This window comes from Rhinatrema bivittatum, chromosome 1, assembly GCF_901001135.1.
Source record: "Rhinatrema bivittatum chromosome 1, aRhiBiv1.1, whole genome shotgun sequence".
Classification (NCBI taxonomy): domain Eukaryota; kingdom Metazoa; phylum Chordata; class Amphibia; order Gymnophiona; family Rhinatrematidae; genus Rhinatrema; species Rhinatrema bivittatum.
Genome location: NC_042615.1, coordinates 361,781,750 through 361,791,919, shown reverse-complemented (window position 1 = coordinate 361,791,919; position 10,170 = coordinate 361,781,750). Strand labels below are relative to the sequence as shown.

Here is a 10,170-nt window from a genome sequence, read left to right as displayed (position 1 = left end):
GCTTTTGGAAAACTGAGACACTAGGGTGGTATCACTCCCTCTGCTGGTGTGTAATGAGGGCATTAACTAAAACAGAAACAGAACCAGAGTCCTCCTTAAATATTTTACAGCCTCAACATCATAACTGATGAGAATCAGAATCCTCCATTCAACCGCACCTGTACTAACCAACAACCCTAAACCTTCTCCGTGAGGACATTTTATCTGTAATATTATTGTGTAAGACTGTTTTTGTTATGCATTGTGCTTTTGCGTTCTAATGTATGATCAACAGCGCACTCAAAAAAAATAAACTCGTGTTTTTAATTGTTTCATGTTGTGTGTCCTGTCTGTCTTGACTAGATTGTAAACTCCAATGACTAGGGACTGTGCCCCCATATAGTGCTGCATTCATTTGTTATGCACTATATAAATCATGGTAATAATAATAACAAGGATACAATTTATTTTTCTGTAGATATCATCAGCTGTTGGTCCAGAACATCATGTTTCGCTCCCTCCTCAAACACAGTTTTAAAAAACACCATTTTTAACATCAAATTAGTCACTTCTGTCCTTTTTTACCTTAACCCCCTTTAGATCTATGATAAAATAAAATCTTTTCATTGAAATTCAGGATGTGATGTATAAATAATTGTCCTTATAGAAACAAAAATAAAAGTTGTGGGGGGGGGGGGGGGAAGATGTATCTATTATATTAATACTCCAAAGAAAAATATTAATAATTTTCATCTGCTTCAAGACTTATCTTTGCTTCAGATTTTAAAAAAATTACTGACCCTTAAGGAAGCCTGAGCTAGTACAGCGTCTAGGCATAAACAGAATGCATATTTCATTTACCATCCATGCTAATCCTTCTTTTTTATTTCTAATTGCATTAAAAATCAGATCTGTATCAACAAATCGCAGTGTGGCAAACATCAATGTACCGATGGGCTATTAGGACAGAGAGATGTAAAGGGTCATATTCCTTTAAATGAGCGCCAAAACAGAAGAAGGATACAGAGCCGGCTGCTTCAGGTATCAGCCTGTCACACAAAATGAATGCCAGGGCCAGGAGTCACAAGGTGACTGCACTCGGCAGACAGGAGTGATAACATTTTAGTGAAAAGCCCTAGGCAGGGGACAAAATATAATTTCTGGCCCCTTTCACTTTCATCTCTCCAACCTACTCAAAGATCAGGCCGAGGGGAGGTGGTTGAATGAATGTAGCAGCGCTGATTGTTCCCTGCCACACCGGCTCTCCCAGTAGTTTGTAAACTGGCAAGAGCAGTGCGTTGTTGGTATTATTGTTTTGTTTTTTTAAACCAAAATGTTTTTTTTAAGATAAAGGGGAGAATAAGATAGAGAAAAGAGACATTTTTAACACATCGGGTCCTGTTTTCAAAGGGGTTTTTTTTCTCATTCTTCATCTGTCAACTGTCAAAATAAGGGTGCACACACACTGGAACATTTACTGGTGGAGTTGCCAGCTTAAGGCAGCTAAATCTCTCATCTCTTTCACACAAATTCTGCTGAGATCCCCACAAATAGAAATTATTATACTACTGTACTTAAGAACCCACTTTCCAAAGATTTTGCCCATTAACATAGTCATAAAAAAGATATGTAAACAGGCACTTCAACCTGGTGGGCAGAAAGATTAATCAGGCAAAATGCTCTCCTTGTAGGAGTGTAATACTAAAATACAACACTGAGCCATCTTTAAAAAAAAAAAGAAACATGAACTTTTATTCTTTTCATCATAGTTTGGGAATGTTGCTTGCCTTCCAGCCTCGCAGCTGATGAAAGCAGATGCGTTGCGGCACCAGGCGGGAACGGGCTCAGTCTTCTTGGCACATACTAAAAGCCCAAAGTATTCCTTATGGGGAATGTATAACATTAGGTATTTTGTGCTCCAGATCAGGAGGAAGAGGGATGGAGCCTGAGTCAGTTCACTTCAAAATACTGCTTCAATAAATAAGCTTCCTTTGTTTGTGCAGGCTCTTTTCCACGTTGAAGGTCCATATAAAATGTAGTGAAAGGGAAGTGCCTGAGTGGGCTCCAGGTCCTCAGCAAAGGAATGCATCCTGAGGGCAAGGCAAGAAAGAGCAGCACAAATTCTTGGCTATAAACAGTGAAGGACAGAAAAATACACAATGTATAAAAGTCGTGTTTAAAAGATAATATAGCTCAAGGATGATTCCGAGGGATCAGTAGCTCTTTGATCTTAATTGTCAACACACAAGGTGTAACATAATCACATTTTGAAGCCTTAGGAATTCACACACAATTTCCTTTTTCATGTTTTCCGCCAGACTTCCTACACAGGTGTACTCACTTGTATTCACCCTTGTTTCTGCTGATTTCAGTCTTAACACTTATCCAATTGGCCATCTTAGGCTTCCAAATACCCCTTCATTCTGCATCACTGGACCTCTGTAATTTTAGTTACCCAGAAAGCCAGAATTGCTTGGGGGTAAAGGGACAGTGTCCTCAAGTATACTGAATTTGGGCTACTGCCCTAGTTAGGCCCAGACCTATAACCTGCAGGTAGAGATGCACATACAATTCAATATCAAACTTGATCCAGGGGAAGTTCAGCCCATTCTAGTTCAGTGAAATATTTTCATTTTCTCCAGACTTGCTGGAAAAGTCTGCCAGATTATGTATCAGCAGATCTGCGGGGAATTGAAAGGCATCTGAAAAAGTTGAAGGAGACTGAAAACATCCAAAGCAAATCCGCAAGCTCACAAACTCTTGAGCGCATTTTTTCAACAATTTCAAAACAATTTTTTGGAATCTGCTTTTGAATTTCTTCAAAAAGTTTCATCAAATCAGTCCAATAGACCTAAATTTACCCAGGATCATTGTTTTGAAGTTTTCCCCTCCCTACCTGCAAAGTCTTGCCTATGCTCCCCCAACCTAAAGAGAAAGCCAGAGAGGTTCCTGCCAAAAATATCCGCCATGCACTAATAATCAAGAAGGCCTTTGGATAAGTTCATGACATCAGCCCTTATCTAAGGATTGTCACAGACAATCAGGTGGGCACTCTAAGAATCTTCTGACACAAAATTTCAGTGTGTAATTCTATTAGTGAACTGGCAAATGGTATCTTGCATATATAAAGGCTGATAGTGTGAGCTGATCCAGATGCCTCCACTAACTGAATTTCACAGGCAATTGTCTGTCATTTGTACTCAACCAAAATTGCTATAAAAAAGGAGACGTGATTATTTTATGTTTCTCTGCAAACCTCTCCCAAGACAGGTAATTACAAATAGCATTTTGTCATTGTAACATGACACACTGTAATGGCATTGATTGCACGGCTGAAAATAACTTACTAAGTTTGGTATGAATCTGGCATCCGTGTTTCCAAGTTGGACACCAGAAAAGATATAAAAAATAAAATACAGATGTTGTACACTTTAGAGGCAGTAAACAACCTGAAACAAGAGCAATTGTTATGCTATGCTATGCTAGAGTTGCGGAAGTATAGGATTTCAGCTTGAAAGACTTCAGGAGAAGTCAGAAAACACTGTCCCAGGCGTCTGACAGTTACTAAACACTCAAATAGTCACAATTCTCTCTTTTTCCTAGAAGTACAAGTGGTAGCACACACAGAAAATTGATTTCATTACCAGGAGTCTGAATCTTGTGAGCAGCTTCAGACTTAGCTATTGTAAAATTTTTCTAAATAACTCCTAATTCAATCATCTTTCAAGCTTGTTCAGACATCCATTCATTTTTGTGCACACTGCTGTGTCTCATGCCCAGGGTACATGTGAGTGGCAGCAATATGTGCAAAGGTAAATAAATGAATGTACAAATGTTCTTAGAAGGTGATTTTGTATTATGAATATTTTTGATATACGACTAAATGTCTCAGTAGCTATGGCAGAAGCCTTTAAGATTGGCAACGCCGCTCAGAAGTTTCCGACCTGTGTAAATTTTTCTAGTTTTTTCTGGGTATTCTTCTAAAAGATGAGGCTGAGTCCCTTTATGGGCTAGATACAATGTGACCCAGCCAGTTCTGCAGTGACACTGTATTCCCATTCTTTCATTTACTGATTGATTATTATCCTTATTTGGGACAGGGTTTCTGCAAGTCTCTATAAATAAAGCGATCAGTACTAAGCCTTCCCCTTGCTCTGCCTTCTTTGCATGAAGAAACCTTCAGTTAATAAGAGGGAAGGTAGGCATGCCTTCTGTACAGGCATGACGGCAGACAACTACAACAGTTGAAGGCCCCAGTACTTCCTACTTGTGGTAAGATGCCCATTTGCCATAAATAGGAGGAGGACAACCCAGACAGCAATAAGGGAGTTAAACCACTGAGATCAAATTTAGAAAAAAATAAGGTTGTAGCTAAATTAACTGGTGCCTGAAAAAAAAATGTCTGTCAGGCCCTAAGACACCCCCTGGAGCCAACTCTTTTACTCACCATGCCCCCTGCTCATCGGGATACTTCAGAAGCAGCAGGCATTTGCTGGTCAGGAGCAGCATAACAGAAAGAATCTGAAGGACCATTGGATATTTGTTTTCAACCTAGTGGCCAAATAACTCACTAGCAACCATATTCCCCCACCCAACCCCTAAAAAGGGGGCCTGGTGGGTTCAGCACCCTTTGCAGAAGGTGATTATTCTTTCTGCTGCTTCAGAGGACGTGCTGCAGCTTTTAAACAGGGTTCTTTACAATCCAGCAAATAATCCAATTACCATATGGATGTAGTAAAAACCGGAATTGATTTTTATCTCATTTTTAATCACTATAGACTTCGCGCTCCCTGAGTAAAGGAAGGTTATTTAGTTGGCTGGCAATTTTCCATTTAAGGTGCTGCGGTTTCAATAAGGCAGCCAGGGATGTCTTCCGGTTCAGGTGACTGGGTCCAAGTTGGCTCTTTCCCTTTCGAGTAGGGGAGATGCTTCTAGTTAAGTCACGGACGGGAAAGATGGTTTTTCCTCTGGGCGCGCCCAGCAGCTGCCACACGTCCCCGGAGGTGCTGCTGCTACTTAGGTACTGCCAAGCCTTCTTGCCGCTGTTGTCCCGCACATTCACCTTGACCTTGAGCTTCTGCACCAGTAGTTTCATCACCTTCTGGTGCCCATGGATCGCAGCAATGTGTAGTGGGGTGTAGCCACAGCTGGACTTCACGTCCACGTCCAGGGCTACGCCAGCTTTCCTGGCACCAGTCACCAGCTCCTGGAACATGCGGTTGTCCCCATGCTTGGCCACCCAGTGCAGAACAGTGTAGCCGGAGATGAAGTCCTTCCTCACTGCCAGCTGGGGGTCTTCAAGGAAGAGAGCATATGCCTGTGTCCAAGAGCCTGATGCTAGTTTGACAATCCAGTCATGTTCCTTTGGGTCCAGCGGCACTGAAGACGAGCCCTGATGAAGGGAAGGTGCCCTAGCATTGGATTGCATTGGTTCTTTTCCAAGAGGAAGGCTAGGCGCTTGCCTTTCATTTGAAAAGTCACAGTCTGCTTTTGATCGTCTATTGCCCACAGGCTTGAATGCGATGGATGCATTTATAGCTGGGGCCAGGGCCAACATGGGCACCTGAGATCCCTTCTTGGAGCATGATGAATGACGTTTGCTCTTCTTTCTGTGAGCTTTGTCATACCAGTCATCTTCTGAAGATGATGCTTTCTCTTGCAAGCTTGAAACTTTCCTGTGCCGGTGGAACTTATGAGCTCTGGGAATTGCCTCGGCTTCCTGGTCTGTGCCATTGACCTGGCTGGCCTGTGATGATGCAGTCCCAGACACAGGGGCTGGGTTTCCGATGCCTTTCTCTTGGCGCTGGTGGTGATCCTTGGGCTGCCTTGGCTCCAGGCACACTGGTTTGCTGGCTCTGGTTTGCCCGGCCTCACTAGCAAACTTTCTTACACCGAGGCCGAGCACAGGTCTGCCTTGGTGCCGGATGCCCGCTTCACTGCTCCCCCCCTCCTCCTTCTCATCCCCGCTGTCACTGCCTTCGCTTTCACAGCTTCCTTGCTCCACAAAGTCTTCCAAATCCTGCCAGGCAAGCTGGCACCTGATGCTTTTGAAGACAGGCACATTTCTAGTCCATGCATCTGCAGCTCCCTTATGGTCCTCCGGTGGCAGGCAACTTGATAGCCACTGGGCCGTCTGGTGCAGCTGCGACTCAAGAGGAAGGAGGAGTGCAGGGGATGGCAGGCAGGGCACACCCTGAGACCCAGAGGCTGCAGAGTAGGCTGAAGTAATGGATCCACCACCACCGCTCAAAGCCTCCCAGTCCTGGCTGTAGGCACCTCTTCTCCTGGGTGCCTCGGTGTGTACGGAGTGGGACTTGGCAGCTGCCCCTTCCCGCCCTCCTCCTCTTCCTCCTGCAGGGGGCCACAAGATTTCGTGCCTGTGCCAGTGATCAGTCTGGCTGGTGGCATCTGGGGAGGGCGCTCCCTGCCGGCTGCTTCCAGAGGCTGGGGCGGGCAGTGGGGGGTTCTCCTCACTCTTCCCCGGGGGCTGCAGCTCCTCTCCCAGCAGGTCCCGGTAGCGGCTCCTCAGCACCACATAGGTGATGGTGGCACTGGGGGTGGCCCCCGCCCCGTGCTCCGGCCGCACCACGGCCACCGAGTTGACGAAACGCTTGAACTGCTCCCGGTGCTGCAGCCGCTTTTCCGGAGCCACGCCAGGGTCCCGCAGGAAGCGTCCGAAGTGGCGCAGCAAGACAGCGTTGGGCACCTTGCCCCCTGCCTGGCATAGGAAATCCAGCACCTCCTCCTGAGTCAGTTCCTGGGCCATGGTCCTTCCTAATCACGATGGGGGGGGGGGGAGAGGGGAAGCAGCCCCCCACCCCACCCCACCCCTCACCCCCTTGGGCAAATCAGACCCCCCATGAAAGAGGTAGAAGAAAGTCCAGCAGAAAGAAAAGAAAGGAAACACCAATTCACGGTGCCTTCCCCTGCCTTGTATCGAGGCGTCTTCCTTAATGCCCAGCGCCGGTGAGACTGTCGGCAACTCCCTCCCTGCGAGTCCCGGCTCCTCCCATGACACTGGGGGCATTGCTGCTTGGCCCTCCTCGCCCGCCCTTTCTCCTGTGGGGGGCTGAGTCAGGCAGAGCCAGGGAAGGTGAGAAGGATCCGAGAGAGGGAGGAGCAGAGAGTCGAGTGGGTGGCTGAGCAAAGACGCTCCTGCAGTACCAGGAGATTTCTTCCCTCCCTTTTATTATTATTATTATTTTTTTTTTTTTACTTTTAAAGATCTTGCATCGCTCTCCTTTGGCAAAGGAATGCGGCTGAAAGTGCAGGTTAAGTTAAAACAAGCAACCCTACGTGTCACGACTGGGTCCCCGTCCCCCCCTGCGAATCAGCCTGAAGGTGAATTGCATGCCATTGTTACGGACGTGGGAAGAATCTCGGGGAGGACTTCCAGCCTTCAACGCTGTAAAATAAAAAAGTGAAATAGTAACACAATAGCCCTTGCTTCATAACTTGCTGTCAAGGATTCTTTCTCTGACGTTTCGAGCATCGTGGCACTGATCAAACCTAAACATTACAAAAAAAAAAAAAAAAGAAAACCTTAACCAGACCCTTCGAGGTATATTTTCTACTAGTGTAACATCGATACTGCTTGGGTGATTGAAGGAGTGAGTCAAAGCCCTTGATGTTTTGGCTCCCAACACCCTGTAAGACAGCCATAGCTGCTGCTGCTGTGTCGTCTTCTTTAAATAATATTTATTGTTTGTGTAACACCCCACGTGTGCGCACATGTTGCTTCATTTGGTTGCAAGGTCCCTGCTTCAAAGCTTCAATGACTTGGCTGAAGGTCACCCAGGACGTGGGGGATGTGGGAATTAATTGGGCAGGGCTGGCGGTGGTCTGCAGGTTCGCATCACAGCGCAGTTCTGTGTGGCTACTTCATTACACTGACAACAGGAGAAATCTTATTCTATCCTAAATCCGCACGTTGAATTGCATGAAACATTCAATGTTATCCTCATAAAACAATGAATGAAAAAAAAAACAAAACATTGTTTTCACTTCTTATAGCAACAGATTTTGGAATCTGGCATGACAGAATGCTTAGAATTAGCGCTTTTAGTTTAGGGAGCATTATCACCCGACAGAGAAACAGAAGGCATCAGATTTGTTAAGCGTCCTTGATGAAAAGGAGAAAAAGTATGCTAATGCAAAGTGAAGGAAAACGTCTTACGCAGGAAAACAAAAACTAGGTATTGTTGACAAATTTACGCTTAAAACGCTTTGCTGTGATAAGAGGGTCGGTGTTTGAAAAAAAAAAAAAGGAGGCATTATACTATAGTTACTAAACTGTGCAAAGAGTTTAAAGAAATTTGTATCTATTTGCAAGGACAGGATAAATGGAATAACAATTCATTATTATATTGAGAGGCCAGGTGTCTAGATCTTTTTGCTATAGCTATTTAATATTTGTTTATATAATTGCATGTGTAACCAGGAAACTTGAAAAGTGTTTTAGATTAAATAAAACAAGAGTTTCAGTTACCCTGAGTCAACATAGCGTGTAATAAAGACCTGAGGTCAGGCGGCAGCATTTGGCAAAGCACAAGACCACCTGCTGGAGCTGTAGGTAAATAGTCTACAAGCAGATGCAAGTTTATCCAGGGACAATATAAATGGAGCTGCTCTGTGTTTAATTCACCTGGAATTCTTTATTCTAAAGACTTCCAGGTGAATTTCCAAAAGAGTTAGGCATGTAAATATAACATGCTGTCATAGCAATTTCCCCACATTGAGTGCCCTTACCTGGGTAAATCTTATGGACAATTCAATGGCATTGTATTGTAGCAATTTTCAAAAGCCCACTTACATGGGTAAAGTGCATTTATAGGTGTAAAACCCCAATTTTTAGCATGTAAATGCTTTTGAAAATTAGACTCTAAGGGTCTAATTTATTAAGGTTGTTCTCCTATTCTGCAGCTATGAGGTTGATGTATTAAAATGTGTTTGTACGTTAGGTGCGTTTTTTGTGCGCATTACTGCATTTGCATGTTGTTACCATACATTACTTGCTTGTTTTTTACCTGCTCTGTTTTGCACAGGCAGAACTTAAAATTGCTAATGTGCTAAAGAATCATGAAAACTAGCACATTTTGCATAGCTAATTTCCTATGCGTTCAAACACAAAAGCACTGTTTTTTGCAAAACCTAACTACATTTTGGGGAGGTGTAGTAAAGTTTATGTGTGATACAGTCCTCAATTTTTTTTGTGAATTTTAATGCAGTTCCCTCCCGCTCCCAGCAAACATGATTTGAATACTTTGCAAATGTACTGGTATCACGAAAACAAATTCTCACAATACCAGATCATTTGCTGCAGTTTAGTTCAGGGCTTCTCAACTCAGTTCTGGGGTTTTCAAGATATCCACAATGATCATGCATAAAGTAAATTTGCATGCACTGCCTCAACTGTATGTAAATCAATCTCAGAATTATTCATTTTGGATATCCTGAAAGCCTGAGTAGCTAGGTGTGTCCGGAGGATTGGGTTGAGAATCCCTGGTTTAGTACATCAGACCCTATTACGGGGGTGGCCAACTTTGGTCCTCAGCACAATCAGGCCTGGTTTTCAAGATATCCATAATGAATATGGTCAAGAGAGATTTGCATATTATGGAGGCAATACGGGCAAATCTCTCTCTCATGCATATTCATTGTGGATATCCTGAAAACATGACCTATTTGTAGCTCTTGAAGACCAAAATTGGCCACCCCTGCCCTATTGGAAAAAAATGTTTAGTGAATCAAGGGTTATTTTTAGCAAACCACTCAAAAGCAATGAATTTAGTTCAAAACTATGGCAATATTCATTCTTTCTGTCCATTTTTGTTATAGGGGCTCCAAACCTAGAATCATTTGCTGAATGTGGGGTTCACACTCAAGAGGCTCTCATGGGCTGCTTAGAAATATTTAGAATTATATTCCACTTTATGCACTTTTTTCAGTGCTTCAAAGTGGATTACATTCAGGTACTGTAGGTATTTCCCAATCCCCAGAGGGCTTACAATCTTGAGGCAATGGTGAGTAAAGTGACTTGCTCAAGGTCACAAGAAACAACAGCAGGACTTGAACCCTGGTCTATAGCCCACTGCTCTAACCACTAGGCTACTCCTACACTCTGCCTTTTATAAGCCTCCTGCTCTCATTATGACCTCATTAGCAGGTGGGAGAGACCATCTGCGGCTGATG

At 43.9% G+C, this 10,170-nt stretch overlaps 1 protein-coding gene across 1 annotated transcript; it reads right to left on the bottom strand.

The window, feature by feature from the left end:
- Nucleotides 1-440: 440 nt before the first annotated feature.
- On the bottom strand, nt 441-6,923 carry SOWAHB (sosondowah ankyrin repeat domain family member B). Its single transcript, XM_029600585.1, has one exon. It carries the CDS (start codon nt 6,743-6,745, stop codon nt 4,745-4,747), a length of 2,001 nt encoding a protein of 666 aa, XP_029456445.1. The 5' UTR covers nt 6,746-6,923; the 3' UTR covers nt 441-4,744.
- Between the last annotated feature and the right edge of the window lie 3,247 nt (nt 6,924-10,170).

Coding starts and splice junctions, on each gene's coding strand:
- SOWAHB (XM_029600585.1), bottom strand. CDS start 6,745: ATGGCCCAGGAACTGACTCAGGAGGAGGTGCTGGATTTCCTATGCCAG.